Genomic DNA, 27,945 nt, shown 5'->3' on the forward strand with positions numbered 1-27,945 from the left:
CCTTTTGCTCATTTAAAATATAGACCAGTTCCTCTATGATGTCCTTTATGATTGGAGAACAATGAAAACTGTGCATACATTCCTAAGAAAAATGATCACAATTTTGTTTATGGATAATACTGTTTTATTGCCATGGGAGAACAATGAGCATTTTGTTGTGTTTATTGTTACAGCAGCACATTAAATCATTGTCTTGACAGAGTATGTTGAGTATTCTTTTGTGTGATCTCCATTGCATGTTGTATGAAATAGATTTTCCGAACCAAAATGCTCATAACACTTTGTCCCATGCTACAAATCACATGCTGAATGTAATATTCTACACTACCAGCACTGAATAAATATTCATACTGACAGCATTTCTGGATTCATGTACCTTTAACATTCTTTGAACTTGTATAGATTACCATATATGCCTATATCAGTGTGATCACCTATATTTGTTAATTTGTATGTAGCTCATCCTCTTAGTAATTTTTTTAGTCCTACTAATGGAAACTTCCCTTAGATGTCTGTACATGTATTACATCCTCCCTGCCTTGGTAAAGTCTAAATTTCTAGAAAGAGAAAGCATATTTAGCTGATGTTGTTTCTTCTTTCTCAAAGCCTTCCTTTTGCCTTATTTTTGTCTTTGTGCCTTCTAAAGTTGGTCTTAAATAATTATCAACGAATTTAATTGATAATATCTAATTGATATGTTTGAAACTAAAATTTTTTCATAACACCTCTGCTATATATTTTATACATATGTATAGACCTCCTATGTCAAAATCCCCAAGTTTTTCCTCTTTAAAATGATTTGTTTCAGCCAGCCTGAATGCATAGTTTTTACTCAGACTGTATTGAAAACAAATAAATCTGAATGTTTAATTATTCTCTTAGTAGCAGATTCTTTTCCAAGCTATGTCAATATTAAAATGTTATATATTAAAAATATTCAGCTTTGAGCAGTGCACATTGAGGCTAAATGTGGACTTCAGAGACATTTCTTTCTCTAATCCTGCAAATCATGTTTAATGTTTTATATATGCACAGGAATTTTTGTACATTCACCGTATCTATGAAATCTTCCAAGAAAATAATATTTAGGGCTTATCTTACTAGAATAGCATTATCTAAAATGGAACTTAAATGGCTATCAGAGGAAGTGAGATACTCTGATGCACTGTGAACACCTTTGTCTTGCTCTTCTTAGAGCAGACATCTTCCTAAGAGCACAGGTAGAGAATCATTTTACTCTATGTGTGAAGATAGAAACTTCTTCCTATCTTCCTTGAGTAAACAAACTATTACTTCCAGAACCAAGAACATATAGGTCTAAAGGCTATTACCTGGTTCAGTGCGTTATTTGTGGAAAAAGAAAAAAAAAGTCCTATCCTCTTTATGTTGTCTAATTAAAGTCCAGAAAAATCTGACACCTGGGGAAAAAGACCAGAACCAGAACAAGAAAGAGGATCTGTCCTTGACAGGAAGTATTGTTTTCTTTCCTAAGTTTCATGGAACACACTACGAGAGTATTTAAAACTGCCACATGGAATTGCCACTTCCAGATGGACATGGCACCAGTCCATAGGAAATGATGACATGAGCAAGGTGATTATAAAGGGACTCACATAAGTTGATCTTTCTTTTCTGCAGATGACACAAATAGAAAGCTTTGAGCCAGAGTGGAAAGGCACACTGTCACTTGCCTTTCCCCTCTGAAGAAGCTGGGACACATTCTGCTCAGCCAACATGTTCCCATAGGAATGTGATTTAACTTCCACTTTTCACACAGAATGAAGCAACACTGGAGACCTGTCGGGAGGGTGATAGCAGCCTGGGAGGAATTTGGATAAGTGTTTTTCACTCCACTGTTTTCATGTGACTTGACTCTCCTCTTAATTTAGTTACATCTTGACCTGGAAAATGCAGCCAATGTTTGTCTCTGTTCATTTGGCTTACCTTGATTCATCATGTGCATACCCCTCTTTCCCCTACTCTCACCTTATGCAGCCTTTCCCCTGCAACCTACTAATAGACTTTATCTAAATGTCTACACATGTATTAACTGTCTCCCTCCGTAGGGGCTTTACTTCTAGGGAAAGAACATGTATTTGGGTCCTTGAAATATATAAAAAGAATATTCACCTAAAGCATCCTAAGAGGCTCCCCACTCCTTTCATCAGATCTGACTATTCATATATCTGGCAGCTTCTATAAGAACCCTCTGGTAGTAGAGGAATTAATATTTCTCACTTCTCCCTAGGTTCCCCCCCCCTCACCCCACCATCAAACGACTGATTTTTATGCATGAGATAATAGACAAGCCTTGGGTGACCTGTTTTTTTCCCCCCTTCCCCCTCCCTCTTTTTCCTTGCGGTAAAATAGTGCTGAAGAAAGAGGGCACTAGTGTACAGCCCAGATCGCATCCTTGCACCGTCTGGCTTAGAGCTGAGGCGTCTGCGAACCGAGCGTGGCCCGAGTGGTGTTCTGGCCCGAGGACCATAGCGCTGTCTATCCGGACTCAGGTACGTCTCAAGTCCAATTCTCCAAGCAGACCCAGGTAAGCAGACACCTCTGGGCGGTGAAACCCACCCACAGTGGCAGACATAGTTGCAGTCTGTGGGATTTCCTCTTGATCTCAGAGGCATCCCCGCTTAATTTCTTTTAGCCCAGCATCCCCGGGAAGCGTCGGGACCCGTGGATGCCTGGGTTATCTTCCTCCTGCCTGGCTCACCTCATGCTCTCGCTCCCCGCCCGCTCCCTTAGCTCCTTTCTTGTCCGACTCTCACCTTGAGAAACGGAGCCGGGAGGAACGAGAGGGAGCCAACTTCAGCCCCAGAGGCGGCTGAGATTTGGCGCCTCTGCCCCCGAAGCGGTCGGGTTTGAATATACCTGCAGGAGCACTGGCTGCAAGGCAAAGAGAATGAGGATGGAGGGGTGGTGGGAGGCGAAGAAAGGTGTGTGTGTGTGTGTGTGTGTGTGTGTGTGTGTGTGTGTGTGTGTGTGTGTAAAGAACGCAGGAAGGAGGGTTAAAAGAGCGAAGTCGGGGGTGGGGTGGGGGGTGTCAAAGAATTGCAACTCGCTGGTCGAAGCGTCCCCTCCAGGCCCTGCAGGGGAATGTTTCCGCAGCTGGACTGAGCACTGTCCAGGGTTCTGAAGGCGGCAGAGCTTGAGCTACCGCTGCAAGAGCTACCCAGACGCTCCCCTCCGTTCCCTTTCTAGAAATGTGCAAAGCCAAAGGTCCCGATTTAGGCGGGTGCAGGGGCCCCCTCCGCCCCCTCTTTCCACTCTCCATCGCGGGCATCAAGTTACCTTATCTGCACCCTTTCTCCCTGAACATCTACAGTAAGCCTGACTTCTTGGGTGTGTGTATGGGGGGGGGGGGGGGTGTGGGAGACATACCAAACTCCGACATGCTGAGACTTTACCAGGCGTTGCCTTAGTAACTAATATGGATTTCCTCAAGCTGGCAAATTATATTTACTACTCGGGTTGTATGTTGAGGTCTTTTCAACCCCTTTAATTTAAAGTAAAAGGTGCATTCCTTTTTTTGCGTTCATCTTGAAGTAGTGCTTCCACACTCATAATGAGTTTCCAAATTTCTTCTGGGAAAAAGTTGATCTTTTCAAATCCGGAAAGTTCTCTAAGGCTGGAAGACCTAGCTCCTCCTCTCCTTTATTCCCCTTCCCCCCCCCCCAAGTCTGTAAGTGTAATGGGTATTTGGGGACCTGGAAGAGTCTTGAAGCTGGAGGAGGGGGAGGGTCGGTGGGGCTCTGCGCCTCCAGGGACCGATGAGGGCACTGCGGGCAGGACGCACCACGTCCTGCCTTGACCACAGCTGTCTCCCAAGCTGTCCCTCCGGCCGCTATCATGTGTTGAAATGGAACGGGCAACTATTAACATCACTGACCCAGAGTTTTGAAACAGGTCTTGTGATAACGGAGCTTTGATTTTCTTCCTTTTTTTGTCGGCAGCGTCCAGCTCACGGCTGCCACCACGATGCCCATTGTACTCTTGACCAGTTTACTTTGATGCACCGGTGAAGAAGGGGGCTCGAATTCCCCTTTTAGAAGCGTCTCCAGGACACGGAGGTGGTCGTGGAGGACTAGGTGGCGGAGGAGGGGAAGGAGGCCGGGGTGCAAGCGGCGAAAGTGTTGAACCAGCGGTGTTGGCGAGCAGGACCGAGCAGGGAGAGGCAGGCGTCGGGTGTCTGTCTACGTTGTGAGCGCGCAGAACCGGCTGGCAGGACCAGCGTGGGAACGCGGCCAGCAGGCTGTGGACCGCGTCCTCAGCACAATGGTCCGGCTCTTCCTGGTTTTTTTCCCAGCGATCTTTTTGGAGATGTCCCTTCTTCCTAGAGGACCCGGCAGGAAAGTGTTGCTGGCGGGAGCCTCGTCTCAGCGCTCGGTGGCCAGAATGGACGGAGATGTCATCATTGGAGCCCTCTTTTCAGTCCACCACCAGCCTCCGGCCGAGAAGGTGCCTGAGAGGAAGTGTGGAGAGATCAGGGAGCAGTATGGCATCCAGAGAGTGGAAGCCATGTTCCACACGTTGGATAAGATTAACGCGGACCCGGTCCTGCTGCCCAACATCACTCTGGGCAGTGAGATCCGGGACTCCTGCTGGCACTCCTCCGTGGCTCTGGAGCAGAGCATTGAGTTCATCAGGGACTCTCTGATTTCCATTCGAGATGAAAAGGATGGGCTCAACCGGTGCCTGCCTGACGGCCAGTCCCTCCCCCTAGGCAGGACTAAGAAGCCTATTGCGGGCGTGATCGGCCCGGGCTCCAGCTCCGTAGCCATTCAAGTGCAGAACCTGCTTCAGCTCTTCGACATCCCACAGATTGCGTATTCTGCCACAAGCATCGACCTGAGTGACAAAACTTTGTACAAATACTTCCTGAGGGTTGTCCCTTCTGACACTTTGCAAGCAAGGGCAATGCTTGACATAGTCAAACGTTACAATTGGACCTATGTCTCTGCAGTCCACACAGAAGGTAGGCATTGCATTTGGGAAAGAAAGGTACAGAGGAAGCAAGTATATTGCATGATGTGCCTTTATGATCATAATACTGCCCTCCACCCCCCATTTATTTCCTGCACTGTGGGCAACAGACTTTACCCTTGTCAGTACACACCCACCCAGGCATTACCTTTGATCCTCCTTCTGTAATTATAGTGTAGGAAAACTGTGTCCCATGGTGTTTTGGGGCATAGTAAGAACCTATAAAATACAAACTCTCCGTGAGTAGTATCCAACTGTAGTTTTTGGGCTACATGTTTGTCTCACATTCTGAGTTTGTGTTTGAAAGGCTTGTTTGCCCAAGGTGGTATACTACCCTTAAATGACTGGCTGTGGTTTTCCAAGCTTCACAGACTAATCCAATATGAGCAACTGGGGAAACAAACCAAAACAACAAAACTTGCTGTCACCTAAATTGGTCTTGAAAGCTTTATCTTGTCTCCAACAGCTGAAGGTGCTTCTTTGTCCTAGTGTGTGGTTCCCCCTCTTTCACATACAGAGCTTCCTTGGAATGTTGGATTCATGCGTCCATCTTCCTCTGTATATCAGAAACTTACTTCAAATTCTAGGGTGCCTCGGATACAAAGGAAAAGTAAATAGTTTAAATCATATATTTATTTTCTTTCTATTAAGTATGTTAAAATCATCCAGATGCCCTCACTCCTCCCAAGAATTATCTTGTTTTATGAGAAATAGCACTGGTGACCTCTTAGATTTGAGTTTGGTTTCTAGTCTTTTTCTTCTAACACGATGATTTTGCTCATTAGAATTTAGTTAGATCAGTTACTAATAAAAGGGTAGTAGAAATTAGGTGTAAAATGGCTTAAAAAAAGAAATAGATTTATTTGAGGTTAAAAACTTTGATTTTTATAGAGTCTTACATGAATTCTCAAAGTATTTTTTTTAAAGATTTCCCTTACTCTCCTTCTCTCAGCCTATGCAGATTTGGGGATAAAATGAGACTTTTGAGTCATTCACTCTTAACTCCCTTGTTAGGTCTATAAAGAAACTGAGACCTGGATTAAATACCAATTGCCTACGGCAATTCACACACACACACACATATGTATGTGTATATATATATGTATATATATATATGTTAGCATATGGAAGATAATCTTGAGAATATTGCTGCATTCATATTTTTAAATATCAAATTATTGAAAGAAAGGCCAGGAAAGAAAGGCATGACTTCATGTTCTTGCAACAGTTACACAATACTCAGCCACTGGTGTGAACTCTGATTTCAAAATTAAAAAGCATTCTTACTGATGTGGTTATATGGTGATTATTAATGAAAACCAATGCTTTAATTTATAAAGGGAGCAGAGTTTTCAGGACAAACAAACAAAAACAATGTAGAATTATGCATTATAATTTTGGAATTTGCCTTTGGGGGAAAAACTTTCTGCCGCAATATTGTGACTTTTAACAGCTGACTCATATTTCTGAATCTTGATTTTTAATAGTGAATGGCAAATCTCTTTTTCAACAAAATCTCATATAACTATTTTAAGAAACAATTTTAGGTTCAAATGCTAATCTCTTGCATATTAATGTTTAATGTTAATTTCCTACTTTTTTAATGTTTAACATAGTTTCCTCTGGTGCTTAGATGGAACATCTTGAAAGCACAAATTAAAGATGTGTTAATTATCAGCATTAGATCTCTCTACAAGGTAATGGCAAAATCTAGATGGAATGTGATTTATTTAAATATTAAATAATTCTCCCTCCGTTGAGCTAGGTAATAGTTTATAGATACTAGAAGTATAAATTCCTCTTTCCAAAAGTAATAGTTCATTACTTTTATACCCTAGTTTTATTTCCCATATTTTAATATAGCATCATTTTATGTTGGGGTAGTGAAGAGTAAAGACATCCCTATCTATCTTCAATTTGTTTTTCAGTTGCATCACTTTGCTAAAAATAATTGCTTATAGTGGGTTGCTTTCTGACAAGTAGAATTATGTTTTTGGAAAATTAATTTGACTTGTGTTTGCCAATTTTGCTCAGGAAGGGCTAATATTAAAATTTCACCCCATATTAATTTGGATTACTTTATTTCCTTTCTGCCTTCTGACTGACTTTGTGCGGCAGAGATTATGTCTCCATACTATTGTAGTAGTTGATTCTAGACTACGTTGTGTTCATAGAGCAGTGTCAGAGCTAACTTTCGTGTCTATTATCAAGAGATGACGCCATTCCCCTACCTTTTACATATGATCTTATTTCCTCTCAAGGAGAATTTGTTCCTATTCTTATTAGACATAATATGTATGGAAATGAAATTGATTTTATTTTCTCCTATCTGCAAAGAAACGTAACAGTCTCTTTTGTATAAGCACCAGCTGAAAATTCATTTTTCCTGAGGTTCTGCCCTCCTGCTTCTCAGGGACCCATGGTGTACTGGCCTGCAGGCATTTCCTTGCATCATTTAGTAATTTTCCTGCCTTCAGACTGATGGGGTCACCTACTGGTGACAGTTCCTTGTCAAAAAGCAGCTAAGACCACATATCACTGTTGTCTCTGCCATCTGGGCACTATTCAGGAAAGAGGCCAGTTTGGATATTAACAATTTGGAGCTTAGAAATTCTGGAACCTCCAGTGACCTTCACCTCTCCTTTCCAAATTAGCCATTCTGTAGTAAATTTATCATCATAGTTTTTTAAATTAGAAGTTAGCATAGTTAAACTAGTATTAGAAGAATAGCTCGTATAGTTAAGCTAGCATCGTATAGTAAAAGTACTAAGTGACTAGATTAGTGTACCTTCATTTCCATGGTTAATTTTGATGGACTTTACAATCACAGTTGGGGCATCCTATTATTTGAATGCCCCAACTGTTTTTATAACCCTTTCTTATTTCATTTTATATCAAAGTTAAGCTGGGAGATATTTTCTGTTTGCTTTCTAAACCAGCTAGAATTCTGTTGTAATATTCTTTTACATACTTTTCAATCTTCTGCCACATCATTTGCACCACACTTAACCTCTGGTCATGACAACTGTCAGTTTACCTGGCATCAAAGAGTATTGGTATACGTGAAGGTACCTGCAGTAGGCTCTCCAGAAAAATTTTCAGGATAGTCATGAGGAGAGTATTGAAAAAGGATCTGTTGAAGGGTAGGTGCTGAAGCAATGGAGCCTTATTCACAGATAAAGATTGAGTGCATTTTGGAGCAAGTTACTCACCTGGACTGTGTGTCTTTAAATATGCTAAGCATAAAATACAAAAATAGCCTACTTCTGTGAAGAATATCTTGGCCAAGGACACTGGATTTTATCCTTGTGATGAAATGCAGATTCCCCATCAAGAATCAAATTTATCATTTCAAAAAGTTATAGAAGGCAGCACTTGAATGTAATTCTAGTTGATTACATTAAAAGCATTGAACGAATCCAATAAAGAATATTCTTTAAGTAGCTTCAAAAAGTTTTTTTTTTTTTTTTGATAGGGTACATTTTCATTTGTTTTAAGCCTTTCTGTGTCAGTATTTTGTCTTATGTGTCAGAGGAGTGTTGTTATTATAAAGGACTTAATTATGCTGGTATACAGTGCCCTTCACTGTAAGGTGCTTTTTTGTTTACAGTCACATTTTTCGTTGTAGTGCACCTTTTTTTTTTTTTTTTTTTTTTTTTTGATGCTTGCTTACATTTTATATGAAATTGGCCTTTTTGAGGACTTCTTTTCAAAATCTTTTTTCTTCTTAAAACCCTTTTTCTATTTGATATAAAACTTACTTTAGCAGTCCAATGGCATCAGAGGAAAATCCTCCAAAGTCAGTGAACTATTACTTTAGGTAATGAAGTTACATATAAGAGTTTTATTTCTACCAAATATTGTATTTTCTATCTATGCCCCCGCAACTTTCTTCATATCTTTCTTATCTTGATTCCAACCTATTTCACAAAAAGTTACCTTAATAGTTGCTCCATTTTGTCACAAAATAAGGAACAGCAGTGTCATCAAAGGTTATTTAGGTTAATCAATTAAAGATGCTTAAAACACCACGATTACATCTTTCCCAAGAAGCAGTTCCCATATACTCTGAGTTTCCTACTGGTGATTAGGATTTCTAATATGAGTGAGAGAATATAGGACTTAAATTCAGAAGCAGTATTTCACCTACTAGTCTGCTTTTCTGTATAATGACCTGACTTTCTGAAATTTCCACCAATTCTCCATCAACCACTGGGAGTCATCCAAAACAATTTAAATTCCTCTTCCTTGTGATATTTGCCATCAGTAAATCCTCTCTTTTGTGCTGGATCTCACCAGTTCTCTCGCCCATTTATTCTAGTTTTTAATTCCTTCATCATCACAAATAACTCAAGTAGATTTGAGATAAGTTCTTATCCAAAAGTGTTCTAAAACATATGTGCTGCTGCTAGGCCGTATCTCCTTCTTTTTGTGCTTGAGCAGTTATTAATATTGGTATTGTTATTATATCTGAGAGTAAGACTTTACTTTTTGTTTCCTTTTAAATATAAAATTATTAGCTTAAATTGACCTTATCAGTAACTTCTGGGGTTTGATTATTTAATTCATTTTAGCATCACCATAAGACCAGCTTTGTGTCCTCAGGATTTAATTATATACATTGAGACTAAGTAAGAGAGGGTCAAGTGTAAAGTCCCATAGTCTATCACCAGCAAACTACTTCCTGGCTGACTCTGGTGGTCATTCAGTCTTCATGAATTCCCTTGACAGTATACTTTTCCATTATATACTGTACTACTTTATAGATAAACAAATCAATACAAGTAATTTAAATGAAAAGCCATCACAATAGTCACTCAATTCTAACTGAAGATATGCTATACAAAAATATGTAAAAAATTTAAAGGCTTGGTCTCAGTTACTAAGTACTTTACACTGTAAAGAGGGTACAGTTGAACACATGTAAACCAAATAAAGTGTAAGTGTGGACATTTAGAAACATGAATTTATACATGTTTAGGGAACACTGGAAGAAAATATTGGTGAGGATAATTGGTGAGAAAAAAGCCACAAAAAAGGGAATTTTGATAAGTGTTTTTTTTTTATATGACATTTCTTTTAAAAGTTAGAAGCAGTAGTAAGAATGTCCCCATGGGATAATATAAGGAGGTTAGCTTGTCTGGAGTGGCGAGTGTGGTCCAATAACTAATAATAAAGATAGCAACTCAACTTGGATTCTTATATTTTGTGACTGTGAATGCTTATTAATTTGAAGGACAAAAACTGGAGAATGTTGAAGCATGTGCCAGAGAGTTTTGGTTTCAAGAAAGATATACCCAAGCACAGTTTGATGTGATTCAAAAATAATTAAAGTGAATTTTACTGAAATATGTAGGGGAGATCCATTAAAGGGAAGGGCGAAAACTAACTGTGAAAATGTTAGTTATTGTGGAATTCTAGCTACTAGGCTGTTGAAATAGTTGGGAAAAATAAAAGGTGTTCCTTTGTCAATGATAAGGAGGAGTCCAAACTATGCCTAGTGTTGCAATCCTGGAGGACCAGGAGAATTTTGGTGTAATTCACAGACGTGTCATGAGTAGGTTTCAAAGCCATGATTCTTTAGGTTTAAACAACATGGACTAAGATTTAATATATTTAATATATAATTATATCAGTGTGTAACTTGGGTAAGAGCACATACATTATTAGCAGGCATGGGTATGTGGACAAAAGAAAAACCAGGGATAGTTATGAGATACTCTATTTGTGATTTAAGAAAAAGGGTTCACATCCAAATAAAACCTTGTTCATCCAGAACATTGATTCTCCAGCTGACTTACCTGGGTACTTGAGACTTGGCTTCTTTGACCTCCAACCTTTTACATTTTAAAAATTGAATTACTGTTGATATACAATATTACTCTAGTTTCAGGTGTGCAACATAATGATTTGATGTTTTCATAATTATGAAATGATTATCTCCATAGGTCTAGTTACCCTCTCTCACTATACAAAGCTATTACAATATTATTGGCTATATTTCCTATGCTATACTTTATATTTTAAACATTTTACAAGTTGATCTTTGCAACCTATATAGTTCTCTGACTTTTTAAAAAGAGTGCTGGATTTAATAAGACACTTTCCTCAAATATACAAAGTAATCATTATGAATATCAGTTGCTACATGTGCTGGGACACAGTGGTAATCTTGAAGCCTGTTGAAAAATATAAAGCCATTTAGGGGCACCTGGGTGGCTCAGTTGGTTGGGCATCTGACTTCAGCTCAGGTCATGACCTCACAGCTTGTGGGTTTGAGCCCCACGTCGGGCTCTGCGCTGACAGCTCAGAGCCTGGAGCCTGCTTCGGATTCTATGTCTCCCTCTGTTTCTGTCCCTCCCCTGCTCATTCTCTCTCTCTCTCTCTCTCTCTCTCAAAAATAAATAAACATTAAAAAAATTAAAAAAAGAGAAAAATATAAAGCCATTTAGAGGCGCCTGAGTGGTGCACTAGGTTAAGTGTCTGAATCTTGATCTCGGCTCAGGTCATGATCTCTCAGTTTGTAAGTTTGAGCCCTGCATTGGGCTCTGTGCTGATGGCATGGAACTTGCTCAAGATTCAGTCTCTCCTTCTCTCTGGCCCTTCCCTGCTTGTGCTTTCTCTCCTCTTCTCTCTGTCTGTCTGTCTCTCTCTCTGTCTGTCTCTCTCAAAAATAAATATATAAACTTTAAAATATATATAAAACCATTTTTTCCTACCAAAAAATGTCCCCAGATTACTATACTTTTGAGTTTCTATATTTGTTATTTTTTTACTATATTGGCTAGCCTTATTAAACCATTTTATAAGTTATTTAGTCAGTATTTAGTGAACAGCTATTATGTGCAAGGAATTAAGGTGATGTTCAAAGATGACCAAAAAGAGATATCTTTATTATTTTGAGAAAGATTGAACTCTTCTTGATTCTTCTGCCATACCATCAATCACTCTGTGACTTCATTAGCTTTGGAATAAGTTTTTCAAGTAGCTGGCCTGCATAGGGTAGATGGTGATGGCAACTCCTATTTTATATTTCCCCCATCATGTGGCTTGGCAGTTACCACTTCTCTTCAGTCACTAAAATTTTTTCTCCTAGCGATCTATGGTACTAATATACAATGACTGTTGTATGGATTTTTAATAACTTTCTAGGTAGTGGCTAGAGTGGCATCATCCGTATTTTCAGCATGCCCCATAGTAAGACCACAGAGGGGTGGGAAACCACAGTGGAGGACAGAATAGTTTCCTGAGTACCTAAAACCACTGAAAAAGCAACTCATCATTAATGGGTTCTGATATTAGATTGGAAGCAACATCTCGGTAGGAGAAAGTTTTCAGAGAAGGTATAGTTGAAAACCAGAGTCAGGCTGAGATATAAAGGCAAAATGATGTGACTGTCTTATCCATGAGAGGCCTAACATTGGATTAAAATTTTTATGCAGAAATATATATGTAACTTATGTATTCAGGTGTTATTTATTTATTCTATTTATTTTTCATGCCTAATTGTTTTCTTTTTTTTTTTAATGTTTTTCTTTATTTTTGAGACAGATAGAGACAGAGCATAAGCAGGGGAGGGGCAGAGAGAGAGGGAGACACAGAATCCAAAGCAGGCTCCAGGCTCTGAGCTGTTAGCACAGAGCCCGATGCGGAGCTCGAACTCACAGACTGCAAGATGATGACCTGAGCTAAAGTCGGATGCCCAACTGACTGAGCCACCCAGGTGCCCCCATGCCTAATTGTTTTCTATGAATGTCTAAAACACTTAGGATCTAAATTTACAGGAAAAATTGTAATTTTAATTTCCTTCAATATCAACGGGAAGTTTTGCTTTCTTAAGCTTAAGACACCGTGGTACCAAATATAGTGTTAATGTTTTTATGAAGATAATTTATTGATTCAGGCAGAAATTCTCCTTTATCAACTTTAAAATTATCTGTTTTGGTCACTTCATGGCCAAGAAATTAAAGATTCGAGCTGATTATCTAAATGATCCTGATAAAAGCCTAAATTGGCAACTGAAAAACAAAAACGATTTTGGGAGAGCAGTTCTTTGATTACCAACTAACTTATTTTGCATTCTGATGAAGACATGACCATCTTATACATTGGTCTATTATGTGTCAGACCCTGATCTTGGTGCTAAGAATACATAAATTAAAGACATTTTGATTATTATTATCATTGCTATAATTATTATCCTTAATGGTCCCATAGTCTGTCAGAAGAGACATATATGTAGTTGTAAGACTCATGGGTTACAAAAATTTAATCATAAAAAATAAATGAATGAAAGGCTATTGGAAATACTATATATTCATCTCAGTTTTATTTGTAAAATGGGAATGATAATCACTGCTATATAATTTACCTCATAACAGTGTTTTGGAGAACAAGGAGATGGAATATACAAGTAACTTTTACCTGCTTTTGTTAAATTCCCACCAAAGGGACAGATTCTTAAGATATCAGCCCTTTTTAGCTGATGAATAATGAGCAAGTACATGCAATCAGTTAATCAGGTATAGATTTTGACCCTAAAGCCCAGTAAAATAAGACAAACATGAAATTCGTGGTTAAAAGCATAGCATGTGGTATAGATTTTAGGACTCTTTCTCATGCTATAAATGAGAAAACAAAAGATCCAGGGAAATAGAATGGCTTGCCTAAGACTATAATATGTGCTAGTAACAAAGCCAGGACTAATTCAACTTGGTATTAGATATTTTTTTAAAAACAAGTCTCATTTGTTTGTTTGCTTGATTGTTTTTTTAAGTTTTTTAAAAAATATATTATTTATTTTTGAGACGAGTGAGTGCGAGCAGGAGAGGGCAGAGAGAGGGAGAGAATCTCAAGCAGGCTCCATGCTATTAGGGCAGAGCCTGACATGGGGCTCGAACTCACAAAACCATGAGATCATGACCTGAACCGAAATCAAGAGTAGGATACTTAACTGACTGAGCCACCCAGGTGCCCCATTTGATTGATTGTTTCAAAATCATATGATTCAACCTCCTGCATTCCTCTCTCCTCTGAGGTTTATATCATCCAGCCACGCTAAATTCTTCCCAACTTTGCTGCTGTCATTTAGTAGCTTCCGGGAGACTCTGCTGTCACTGAAAACTCATTTTTACTGCTGATAGTCTGCCTTTCAATATGGACTCTTGTCATACTCCCGAATGATTCCAATATTCATATGTGTGATCCATTGATGCTTATCCTCTTAGTTCAGTGACATAAATTCTGTGTCCTTTCCCTTCACTTCCGCAACCCACCTACTCTGACCATCGTCTGGCACCTTGGCATTGCCAAGAACTGTTATATCTCTGAACTCTTAAAGGTCAGAAAGACTCTGAACAATAGAAGCCTGTTCTTTTCAAACTCTCTTGCTTCCAACCCACCTGCTCTTAACATTTCTCTTGAAAGCCTGGGTAAAGCCGTTTTCTTATGTGATCTGACTTCTTCCCAGGATTTATGCAACTCTGTCTCCATATTTATGTTTGTTACCATCTTGTAATAAAGTTCCTTTCTTAGAGAAAATGAAATTCCAACTTGAAATGCCCATTCCATATGAAACTCTAGTTGAGGCTTTCATTTTTTTCTGGCAGAAAAATAAAGGCCAGTAAGGGGCATCTTTTTTTTTTTTTAATATATGAAATTTATTGTCAGATTGGTTTCCATACAACACCCAGTGCTCATCCCAAAAGATGCCCTCTTCAATGAGGGGCATCTTTTTTAATGAAAGAAGAAAGGATTCTATCCCTGTGAGGGCTGTGATCAAGAGTGAGAGATTACACTTGCTCAGATGGCTGAATGGTACTATCTCTACAGCAAGTGATCAGGGGTTGTGTGTAGTGCATAAGGATGAGATGAGATTAGAAAAGGATGCCTAGAGACGGATTCTAGGGATCAGGGGTAGGATGGAAACAAAGGCTTCAGGGAATTAGCCATGCTTAGAGAGCCATCAGGGTAAAATGTACAAAAATAATCCCTTAAGTTTATTGTACAGATGAGATAGAGCTAAATAAATGTAAGATATTATTGTTGTTGTCAGGCTATTCCAACCTTAAATAAGAAGATGTCCTTATTCTAAGGGAGCCCATGTGAAGTAAATATAAGAATGTTCTGTAGTGAATGTATGCAAATAAATAAGAGATATATTTTGCTGATTTGCTGACTTTGAGTAGCACACTTAGTGTCCTGTATTTTTCCTTCATAACAGTTGCATCCATAGCATGTGGCTATAGATGAGGGCTTTCATTTAGACTTGTATAGATTGTTCTGCAGCTATTGCTGGATACTTGAGGCAGTTTCCTCTGTTTTCTGTGGTGCTCTGACGTATTTTATAATTTGTACATTACAAAGGGCTGAACAAAACAGATCAATAAACAAATTGCTCACACTATGTTGAAGGGGAGAAATTGTTTACAGTAGAATGGAATACAAGGTGATATGAGGATATTGGAACAGGGAAACAACTTAAACAGATAATGTCCACTGGGTGTTGTATGGAAACCAATTTGACAATAAATTTCATATATAAATAAAAAAAAAAGAAATTAGATGATTTACAGACAAAAAAAAAAACAAAACAAAAAAAACAGATAATGTCCCATTTTCCTGGATAAATGAGTGTACCATATTATTTTTACTTTTTGGCTGACAGGTGTCATTCTGATGGTAAAAAGAATATGCATTCAGATGTTTATTGTAATTAAACAGATGTTTAGTGAACACTTTCTCTGGGTCAAGCTCTCTGCTATAGTCATCAATGACCAGAGCTGAACTATAATCCCTCTATCAAGAAATTCATCATGTGGTGGTTACCATTCAGTTTGGTAAATGCAACCATCAGAGTAGGTATGAATAAAGAGGTAAGAGAGAAATGTCATTACTTTTCTCTGGACCAAAGAAAGAAGTGAGAGTAACCTCATAGGAGCCTCCCAAAGAATGTGACATTGAAATTCACACCATTACAGGACACAGAGGAGTGATTATGAGTCAAAGTATTGATGTAGAAAACAAAGCATGCTCAGGGAACTTAAAAATGTCACTAATTCTGGAATATATGTTCAGGGAAAAGGATTGGGGAAAGAGCAAGTTGTAAAGGGAGGAAAGGCTTAGGTCATGAAGGGACAGGCTTGCCATGCCAAGAAATTTAGATTCTATTTTGTAAATATGGTGAGCCAGTGAAAGATTTTAAACAGAGAGGAAACACAATCAGATTTATATTTTGAAAACAGCACCCTGAAAATTTTGGAGAGGACGGCTTAAGAAAAGAAGTCAGATTGGAAATTAGGACGCAAGTTGATGGGCCATTGATAGTTGGGAAAGTGGTGGAGAAAAAGCCAATTTAATTAATCAATTCAGTCAAGAATGATAAGAGCTTTACTAAAGTAAGTGTCAGTTGGGATGGAAAGGAGAATGGATTGGACAGGAATTTAGTAGGGAGATTAGGGTTTAATGAATGATTGGTTATAAGGATAAAGAAGAAAGGGGAGTCAGTAATGACTACCACGTTTCCATTTTGTATAACTAAATAGTGAGAAAAGAGGAAGCATAGACTGGCAAAACATGAGTTTTAGAGTAGTTGAATTTGAGGTATCTATGGGAAAAAAGGTTGAGAGACCCCATAGGCCAAAGATGTAGAAAGGGAGGTAGATTTGTGATTTGTCAGCAAATAGCTGTAGTTAAAACCATAAGAGTGGATGAGATTACCAAGGGAGAGGATATGGAGTGAAAAGAGGAACAGTAAAGGCAGGACTTTGAGGAAGGTGAAAATGAGAAAGAGGATCCAGAAAAAGGATGTAGAAGGAACAGTTAGAAAACTAGGAGAGCGGTACCTGGGTGGCTCAGTTGAACTCTTGACTTCAGCTCAGGTCATGATCTCAAGGTTTGTGAGATGGAGCCCTACTACTCTGGGCTGAGCGTCGAGCTTGCTTGAGATTCTGTCTCTCTTTCTGTCTCTCTCTGCCCCTCTCCTTGCATATGCTCTCTCTCTCTCTCAAATTAAAAACAAAACAAAACAAAACAAAAAAACTCAAACAAAACTAGAAGGAGAAAGAGGAAGAACCAGGAAACAACAGACATTATGGCAGCCAAGGGAGGAGAGATTTCCAGGAAGGGAACCACAAAGCTGACAGGGAAAGGAGGGTTATGGAAACAGTGCTCTGTACCAGTATCCTCCACTTCCTCCTAGAGTCTGCCTCCCCAAGAATCTCTCTCATTTTTCCCCCAAAGTCTGAGTACTTTAATGTGATTTTCTATAAACAAGGATACTCTTAAACTTAACCAAAATACAACCATCAAAACCAGGAGATTAACAGTGACACATTACTACCATTTAACTCTCAGACCCCATTTGAGTTTTACTTGTTGTCCCAATAAAGTCTTTTGTAGCAACAGGATCTAGTATAGAATTAGTCGTGTCTCTTAATCTCTTTCAGTTTGGAGTAGTTCCTCAGTCTTTCCTTGACTTCATGATCTTGACAGTTTTGCAGATAACAAGTCCAATTATTTTATTAATTTATTTTATTTTTTCTTAAAGTTTATTTTTATTTAAGAGAGAGAGAGAGCTGGGAAGGGGCAGACACACACACACACACACACACACACACACACACACACACACAGAGAGAGAGAGAGAGAGAGAGAGAGAGAGAACACCAAGCAGGCTCCACTGTCAGCACAGAACCCCAAATGCTGGGCTAAATCTCACAAACCATGAGATCATGACCTGAGCCGAAATCAAGAGTCGGTTGCTTAACCGACTGAGCCACACAGGTACCCCACAAGTCCAATTATTTTCTAAAATGTCCCTCAGTTTTGTTTTACTGATGTTTCCTCGTGATTAGATATAAGGTATACCTCTTCATTAGGAATATTCCAGAAGCAATGTTGCATTCCTGTCACTGCACTGCTAAAAGGTATATGATTTAAATTTTTCCCATTATTGATGATGTTAATTTTGATCACTGGATTAATATGGTATCTCTCAGTCTTCTCCACTGTAAAGTTTGTAATTAATGAATATTTTATGGGAAGTTGCTTTGCAACTCTGTAAATATCCTGTTAATCATCAAACTTTTGATTTATTCATCAATTTATTTATGTGAGTATGAACTTATGGATTCCTATTTTATTCAGTGCATTTTAGTCTATTATTAATCATCATCATTATTTATTTTGGTACTAAATTGACAAGCTGGCTTTTGTATTCTTTTGGCATGTACCATCATTTTTTGAAAATTCCCTATTTTCTGGTACAAAAACTTTTCAGGTTAATTATTTACTTTTTCTTTTAATTTTTTTTATGAGTATAGTGGATACACAATGTTACATTAGCTTCAGGTGTACAGCATGATGATTTGACAAATCTGTGTTATGCTGTGCTTGCTCACCTCAAGGGTAGTTGCCATCTGTCACCATACAACACTATTACAGTACCATTGACTGTATTGGCTGTGCTGTACTTTTTATTCCCATGACTTATTCATCTCTTCATTTCTAAACCCATTAGAAGGGCGGAGGCCAGGAGGAAGTGGAGGCTACAAGTATGTTGCATTGTTTCTGGAGACTGAGAAGGGAAGGTGAGAGAGAGGACGGTAGCTAGACCGAGATGTACTTCTAAGTGAAAACATTTTCTAGGATGAGAACGTGTGAAGCAGTTTTAAAAATTGATGGAAAACAGTGGTAGAAAAGGAGAATTGGAGGATAACTGAAGCAGAGTTTCTGAGGAGGCAAGAAGGAATTGTGGCTGGGCCACACTGAATAGGAAAAGTCTTTCTTCTGGGTGGTGATACAATTAAGTTTGGGAAAGAGGAGAAGAGAAATAATATTTGGTATCCTCTGTTTTCTCAACTATTCAGTGAGGGAGAAGGAAAGGGAAATGGAGAAGTTCAAAAACAAACAGGACAAATACTTAAAGGACCCACCAGAGATAGGAAACCATGTATTTCTAGCAGTGTGATTGCCTACTGTTTTGATATTCTCTCCATTCAGAAGTGTACAGTCCCAAGATACATGTGAGGAGTCCCATCTTTCTCAGCACCTCATTAACTTGGCCACCTGCTGGCCCAATGTCCAAAGCACTAGAATATTCTTTTAGTTAATTACATAGGCTACCAGGTGCTTGCCAAAGATTATAGCCACGGATTATCCTTTGTCCAGCTCCTGTCACAAGGCCAGATGAAATTAACTTTCAGAAAACTACATCCCTGACTTTGTTTGCTCTCCTTGAAGAACTGCTTTTTCTAGGTAGTGTTTTAATACTGTCTCTGTTTATTTCTTAAAAGTCAGAACGAGCATTGGAAATGTAAATAATGCCTTATAATTTTCAAAGATTTGTAGAAAATATTTCTTAGTATGTTGTTCAATATCCCTTTTATAAAGTCCATTTTTAACAATCTTTGTAGACTTTACTATCATGAAATCATTTATGTCTCTTGAAGAACTGACATGTTTCAACTTAACTGGTAATGAGAGAATTGTGTTTTCCATTCTTCTCTTTTCCTACCAGGAATCTCAAAGGTAAATTTGATGCTTGATTACAAAAAAATGTTTAGTGTACATGCGTAGATATTAGCTTCTTCATCTTCAACAGCATTATTTAATACTTTATATAATTATAAAGTGCCTCAAATACAGTTTAAGAAGAGTGAGGACATTAATGTATAGGTAAATGGAAGTGACCCTACTGTAGGTATAGATCCCTGCTGAAGTTTCTCTATGTTATGAAGCACAGGGTAATGACAGGCTGAGAGGTTTTTTAAAACTGTGGAAGAGGAGGAGTTTATGTTACACTTACAGTTGAATATGGAAGAAAAATTTCCTTTGTATTTAGTATGGTAGAAGAGTCTTTGAGCTTTGATCATATACCAGAGGAGAATCATACTCCTTTAGATTAGTGAAAAAGGCCTTCCGTGGCTCATAGAAGCTCTGCCATGGCTGTCTTTTCCTTCTTTAGTACATTCTAGAGTCTGCTATGCGGCTATGCTGGGATGTTTTGCCCAATGTTGGCAGGGTATATGTGTGGGTGAAACATTCTCTTTACCATGGTCAACACTGAGCAGGGCTGCTGTGTCTCTGTGAATTTCCAACAGCCTCCTTCCCTGTTCTTCCTTTTTTATCTTTAGGGAAAAATAAATCCATTTTTGAGTGACTGTTTCGTGACAAATGGAGAGAGAGCTTGCCTTCCACCCTCTTCCTAGCTTTTCCTAATGTTTTTATCATATGTCTTCCAGATCATAATTGCTTGGCAAACTAAGCACCTGAAAGACACCCTCTGTCTCCTACTTCTGTTAGTCACGATGGTTGTGAAATCACAGAGCCTAGAAAGAGACCCTTGCGCACTGGTACATGTGATAGACAACTTACCCCTTGTTTTTGGCTTGAAATGCCAGATTTGAACAGTGAAAAGGCAAATTTCATTTTTTTCAATGTTGACACACACCGAAGGAAAGGTTAGTATGTAATCTCCTTGATCTGTCATTTTAATAATATATATATTTTTTAACGTTTATTTATTTTTGAGACAGAGAGAGACAGAGCATGAACGGGGGAGGGGCAGAAAGAGAGGGAGACACAGAATCAGAATCAGGCTCCAGGCTCGGAGCCATCAGCCCAGAGCCCGATGCGGGGCTCGAAATCACCCACCGTGAGATCGTGACCTGAGTCGAAGTCGGAGGCTCAACCGACTGAGCCACCCAGGTGCCCCGATCTGTCATTTTAAAAGTAAAATTTTACTTGAAAAGAAACAACTGCTTGAAAATGAAAAAAAATTATGGAGCGAGTGATTAATTTTTGAAGTGCTTATGTTCTCCCTTTCAGCAGTTTATTTTTAGGCTGTCTTAGGTGCAAAGAGATGTACTAGACTAGTGCATCTCAACCTTCATACGTGTACGAAATCACCTGGGAACTCAATAGGTTGCAGATTCCAGCCCTGGGATGGACCTGAGAGTCTGCATTTCTTCTAGGCTCTCAGGTGGTCCGTGGGCCACAGTTTGGGTAGAAATTCGGGAAGCTCCTTCTGATAGTGTCTTTCTTGTGATAGTACACTGCATATGCCTTCTCACACACTTATGAATTATTTCCTTCAGAGTCATTTACACATGTCTCAAGGCAATGTTCTATGCTCCTGAAATAGGCAAAAAATTGGTTTTAAAATGTGCATGTTTAAAAAATTACACCAAAAACATTTATCTATTCATTTCTTACATTACTTGCCAAATGTGGTATTGCGGTTAATGGGAATCTTAGTTCTGTTTTGTTCACTGACGTATCCCCAGCAATCGAAACAGTGCCTTGCACACAGTAGACATTCAATAAATATTAGTTTAATTGAATTATGTACAGAGGGCTTTTGTTCCAATCCCTCTTCCTGCCTTAGTAAAGGGTTTGATGATTTAAGAGCTTGCAGTATTTTGCATTAATTTTCATTGCTAGCACCATAAATGTAAATGAAACAAGATAGTAGACTAATTATTCAAATTTGAGAACCAAAAACCTTGGAAATGTTTGTTTGTTGGTTTCTTTTTTGCTAAATTCTTTATAATTTTTTTTATTTGCTTTTTTCTTACACTGGTGGACTAAAGAAAAGGAAACATCCAATTAATTGCATATTTTGTGGGCAAACTCTTCTTAATTAATATTCTTCTTTACCTTTACCTTTCTAATAATTGAGGAAGAACGACTACACTTACTGTCAATGAAAACTCTCAAGTGGTTATATTTTTTCATTTTCTTCCTTTTTATGATTTTTTTTAGTTTATTTTTATTTATTTTTAGAGAGAATGACAGCAAGCAGGGGAGGGACAGAGAGAGAGAGAGACAGAATCCCAAGCAGGCTCCACACCATCAGTGCAGAGCTCGATGATCTGAGCTCAATGATGACCTGAGCCGAGATCAAAAGAGTCCGATGCTTAACCCACTGCACCACCCAGGCGTCCCTTCTTTTTATGAATATTGATGTTGCATAACAATAGTCTCCTTAGACTTTAGTGCCCAACATCCAGTGGGAAGTGTTGGGAAGTGTACTGAGTGGGACGAACTGGGTTTGTCTTATTCCCCATCAGCTATTCCTTGTGACTCTGGACACGTCACCAGGCCACTTAAAGCCTGTCTTCTCATCTGTAAAGGGTCTGTCATACTTTCCTCCCAGCCTCCTGTGAGGACCAAATGAACAATTATGGAGGTGCTGTTGAAACTGTAAAGCTTTTTTTTAATGTTTATTTATTTATTTTTGAGACACAGAGAGAGAACAAGTGGGAGAGCGGCAGAGAGAGAGAGAGAATCCGAAGCAGGCTTCCAGGCCCTGAGCTGTTAGCACAGAGCGCAACGTGGGCTCAAACTCACAAGCTGTGAGATCATGACCTGAGCTGAAGTCAGATGCTTAACCAACTGAACCACCCAGGTGCCCTGAAACTGTAAAGTTTTACATAAATATAGCTAGTTGCAGTATATTGTATTATAGCTTATATTATTATATTCTCATTTTAATTATTAATAACTGCCTCCCGACCTCTGCTTTTCCCCAAACATTATAAGCAGTCACTTCTATTTAGTATTTATTTAGAATGATAGTTTTTGTGTTGGAGGAAATATTTATCTAAGTCCTTGATTTAGGAAAAAAAATGAGGTTAGGTGACTTACCTGAGGTTACACACAGCTCATTACGATAAGAAGACTTTTCCTTGTAGTTTGGCTTTTGTTCTCTATAAACCCTGAAGCATCTCCAAATCATTTGCCTTTATCTCTTCATATTTTCTTTCTAGTCTCTGATTTTCCTCCGCCCTTATTCTATGTGGGCTTGAAGGGCAAGCCTTAGTTTCTTATCAATGAGTCAACCAGTTAATTCATTTATTTGACAAATGCAGGTCCCACTAATCACCCAGCAGTATGCTGGGCATCAGATATCAAGAATGAATCCAGACTGCAGATGTCCATCAAGGGTGCTAACATAGGCAAATAGCCATCAGAAATGATACTGATGTTATATTTATAGCAGCGTGTGTGTGTGTGTGTGTGTGTATGATTATGTGATGAAATAATATTATCTATGCATCCTCCAGACTTTATGGATACTCTGTAGTTCCTACCATTGCTTATAGTCCAGAAGGAAAGATAAAGAAATAATTTTTGCCACCTACGTGTATGGTTGGATGTGGATCAAGAGAGGGTGTGGAGGTTCAAGAGAGGAGGACATTACTTCTAGATGGGGGACATTAGTCAGGTATTTTGGAATAAGTAGCATTAGAGTCTGGTCTTAGATGTTAGCTAGCCATGCAAGGGAAGAGCTAGATGGAAAAGGAATTTCCCATGAAGGAAGTCGTATAAATAAGGGCTCTGAATAAAATGCTAACAGATACACAGGGAATGGTGAAATGGTTAATTTGTCTGAGGCAGAACTTGCCTAAAAGGGAGTTGAGAAAGAATTTATTGGAAAAGTAGACCCAGATGTCAGAGTGCTGAGAACGTCAGAGTTTGAACTTGTCTTCCATCTGCTAATTTAGTCAAAACAAAGTGGACTCTCTTTTGTAAATTTCTACTGAAGACCGATAAATAGGTACTTATTTTTAACTCTTCCCGCCCACTCATTTTCTGGTCCTTTTTTCTTCCTTGTAACATTTGTGCTAGAAAGTGACACCTTTGCAGGGAAGCCATCTTCTTTGTTTGTCTGGAAAAATGTCATTAATCATACAGCCCATTTACATTCCCATAGCAATATAAATATTTGGTGGTAAGAAGAATATAGGCAAATGTATTGCAATGTTTTGCAGCTAGACTTGGAGTCTATGTGGACATGTGGCCCGCCTCTCAGTGAAGCAAAAGGCATATTACAAGCTGGTTTCTCAGCTGTGAAATGCCACTACTTAGGTCGCATGCCTCACTTAAAAAAAAACTGCCAGGAGCAACGCCTTCTACTTGGCGGAGAGGCGTGCCACCTGTCACCCCAAGCTGCCATCCCCTCTGGCATCGTGCACGGGTAACTTTGATTCACTTCTGCATATGGGGAGGTTGTGTTCTGTGCCTTTTGCAGCATATTTCTCCATGGTATTTATTGGGGTGAATTCATTCTTGTACTCATTGAACTGAGGGTTGTTGCCCATACTCATGGGGGTCAAACCTTAATCTGGAAGAATAGTTGTAACCTTGGGGACAGCAGTTGAGTGAAAATGTAAATTGTCTCACATGTGAAAAATGGCATGTGATAGGCATATTTCCACTCAACACCTAGCTGTGATGCCACTCTTGGTGATATTGCAAGATCACACTTTATTTCACTCTGTAATGACATTCCTGGAAATCAGCCTTAGAGAACACACATTCTAGATTCATTAGGGACCACGTCCCATCAACTCTTAAGGACTATAATAAAGAAAATAATTTATATCTTCACATGCTGGCAAAAAAACTCCTTACAGCACGTACCTTACTTTAGATTTCATCCTTTGTAAGGTCTGGAATGAGGTTAAGCACAAAATAAGTGCTTGATTAACACATGTTGAATGAACAATCAAATAGTGGTTCTGTTAAAAGGTAATCTAATAGGCATTTGTGCTGGCCATAATACTAGAATCTTTTGGCTTCCTATTTTTCTAAGAAAGAAATATTTAAAAACCAACTATGCTCTATATTTATAGAGATACAAGTTCTGCCTGCCATAATAATCCCATCTTGGCACAGGTGTTGGACTGTAGAGTTTACAATGTGTTTTCTCTTGTATTTTGAATTGCTCAAGAAAAAAAAACTATATTAAAATAAATACTTCCCAAAATTTTTTCAAATGTAATTCTCATTTTTACCATCTGTTCTTGTTCGGGGTTGAATTGTGGCCTCCCCAAAAAGTTTGCATCTTAATGCCTAATTTCTCAGGATGTGACTTCAACTGGCAACAGGGTCATTATAGAGGTAACCACGTTAAAATGAGATCATTAAGATGGGCACTAACGCAATATGACTGATGTCCTTCCTTATAAAAGCGGGAAATCTGGCATAGAGAGAGACAGGCAAACAGGGAAAATACCATGTGAAGATGAAGGTAGAGACTGAATGGAGTACCTATAAGACAAGAAATACCCAAGAGTGTCAGCAAACTACCGGAAACTAGCAGAGACGCCTGGAACAGATTGTTTCTCCCAGTCCTCACCAGGAACCACTCCTGCTGCCATCTTGATCTTGAACTTCTGGTCTCCGAAACTGTAAGACAACAAATTTCTGTTGTTTAAGACATGTGGTTTGCACTTTGTTACAGCAGGCAGAGGAAGTGAATTGCAGTTGTTCTCAGGTTACTATATTCTGGAACCTGGGCTAGGTTCAGGTACTTTTTGAATGTGCTGAAAAAAAACTAATCTTTATGATGCAACTGATGCTCATATGTTTATGGGCTATTAGTTGCTTAGCTTTTAATCTTTCCACCCCCCCATCTGACCCACTACATTATTTTCATAAATGTTAATATAATTTAGGTGTCTATTATTATTATTTAAAAATAGTAATGATACCAACACCATTGATTGAGCATTTATTGTGTGCCGTGTACTGTGCTGAGTGTTTTATGTACATTACTTCATTTGGTCCTCCCAATAACCCTATGAAGAAAGTACATTATTATTCTGAAAGATGAAAAATGTTTTTCTGAGTCACACAGGTAAAAATTGTCAGACACAGGGTCAGTCTTATTCCAAAGCCCAGGTGGCTGACTGCTGTATAATTTGTATAAAGAGGTGCTACACTGTGGCTTTTTGTCTACACTATTAGGGCTTTTGGTCTGGATATTGTCAGCATTTGAATGCCTATTTAAATGAGTAAGGGAAATGTAAATAAAGGCAAAGACTCTATAACCATAAACCAGACAGTGTCTTAAAAAAATCAGGTCCTTGAACTAGATTGTATCCAGCACACCTGCCCTAGTCAATTGGGAGGACCACATAGCTCAGCCTATCACTACCTCAGGAAAGAATAAAATAAATGTATCCTGGGTCTTCTTTATCAGTTCTCTTCAAATGCAGAAATGTGTGTCCACTCCAAGGCTCGCTCCTGTTTGACTGTAGAAGGACAGACAGAGGGAGATGTTGTGAGAGTGTGAAGATGGCATTTCCTATGCCTGCTGAAACAAAGTGTAAAGATTTATCTCTATTAATCTTTTAACATGAATCTTTTCAGATTATTCTGTGTGGCTTTTTAAAAAATTAAATATATGCTTTCCATGAAAACTGAGAAATACAGAACAGTGTTATCAAGCCACTGACAATTATCCATAATTCCAACTCCAGGAAATAACCAGTGTTAGCATTTTATCACATAAGATGGCTACGTATTGATTTGTTCTAAAGCATACCTGACATTTCTTTAAAAAAAAACTTGAAATTTAGTATCCCTGGAAATGATGATAAAAAGCCATGCCTTCCTTTTTCTGTGTCTAGGAAAGTACAATAATTAAAACAAACAAACATACCTATATTTCTAGAAACGAAGTTTTTTTTCCCCCAGTGCGCAAAGGGGAAGAAGTCTTTCTCCTCTCTCTGGAAATTTCTAGGGCTTTAGTGCTTGGGGAATCTATTCCATTTTCTAATTTAACAGTGATCTAAGCTAACTCATTCTCAAAAAGCACAATGTACAAATACTGCCAACTGATTTTCCAGGAGTGTTAGTTCATGTGGAAGCCAGACTCTCCTGTTTGGTTCCTAGTGTTATGGGCATATGTTTCTGAGACTCTTGGTTTGTTGTAGGAAGAATGCAGGTGTTAGATGGGGTTGGACTGAATGAGTCCAAAGGCCTGAGAAGCTGTGATTCCTTGAGTAGGGGTTCAGAGAGTCTATAGCTTTGTAACAGCAGTATGATCATCCCTTTCTGGGAGTGGTCTATCAATGGCTTTGGCTCACTATTGGGGCTCTCAGCCTTTTGAATTTTGGCTCCTCCATTTGTTGTTAGTTGTTCAGGCAGATGCACAATAGGAATTGTGGGTATCAAGGAGGAAGATTAGTGGTTAAGAGGCAGGTTTCTGGAGTAAGACAGCCCTGGTTTCTTATCCCATCTCTGTCATATTTGAGTTCTGTGACTTTAGGCTAGTCACTTAACTTCTCTTAGTCTTGCTTCTCAACTATGTAATCTAGGGATTGTACTTATGCTTACTTCTCATGGCATTAAACAAGATAATGACTGGCATATCATAAGAACTCAGTAAAACACACACACACACACATATGTATACACATACATACACAAAAGCTAAATAGGTCATGTGATATGGCATATTCTACTTTGATTGGTTTCTGTTAGGAAGGACTTTGTAAGTATGATACCTTCCAGAACTAGCATAGAATTTATTGATAGAGGGGAGAAAAGGATGCCTCACATACTACTTTTCATCGGGGGAATTTTCAGTTTTTAATAAGCTCCTGTTAAAAGGTAGTAATTTAACAGGAAAGAATAGCACTTAAAGCTATTTTTCAGTGATTATCTCAGAGTTACCAGAGAAGCATAGGGTGGGCGTGGCAGAGTGGCCAAGAGGAGAGACCTGATCCCTCATAGGCCAGTGGGAGGACATCAGACGTTATTCTTATTTCATCGCATTTATTTGGTTCTAGCTATGAACATAGGTATAGCACTGTTTCCTGAAAGTCTTTGATGACCATGTTTAATCATTATCACTATCATTTCCTAAGTACCCTTATGTAATCTTGGTTTATATATAATAATTGCTTCCACCCTTTATAACTTTGAAATCTGAAATGGATGAGACTAAGAAGGAAATAGGGCTACACAAGGTGGAGGTTTTAAGTCACATCAGTAAGATCATCTGAAAGTAGATATTTGTGTGGTTATAACCTTCTTGGGGTTAGGATCCCTTTTTTGGTTGCGTGTGTGTGAGTGTGTGTGTGTGTGTGTGTGTGTGTGTGTGTGTGTGTGTGATTCATGTAGCATCTATGACAACTTCTTGTTCATAGATTGCATATA

At 38.7% G+C, this 27,945-nt stretch overlaps 1 protein-coding gene across 3 annotated transcripts in view; it reads left to right on the plus strand.

Moving 5' to 3' along the window:
* The first annotated feature begins 2,380 nt into the window (after positions 1-2,380).
* The window catches only part of GRM1 (glutamate metabotropic receptor 1), a 416,877-nt gene continuing 391,312 nt past the window's right edge, over positions 2,381-27,945 (plus strand). For 2 of the 3 annotated variants that reach the window (XM_025925255.2, XM_025925256.2), the window contains exons 1-2: positions 2,414-2,545; positions 3,960-4,981. In XM_025925255.2, the coding sequence (XP_025781040.1) occupies positions 4,282-4,981 (700 nt within the window). In that variant the 5' untranslated portion in view covers positions 2,414-2,545; positions 3,960-4,281. Of the gene's footprint in view, positions 2,546-3,959; positions 4,982-27,945 lie in introns of all 3 variants that reach the window. The other variant, XM_086708072.1, reaches the window with a different exon arrangement.

Source organism: Puma concolor, chromosome B2 (assembly GCF_028749965.1).
Source record: "Puma concolor isolate L17-30 chromosome B2, mPumCon1.1.hap2, whole genome shotgun sequence".
NCBI classification, from domain to species: domain Eukaryota; kingdom Metazoa; phylum Chordata; class Mammalia; order Carnivora; family Felidae; genus Puma; species Puma concolor.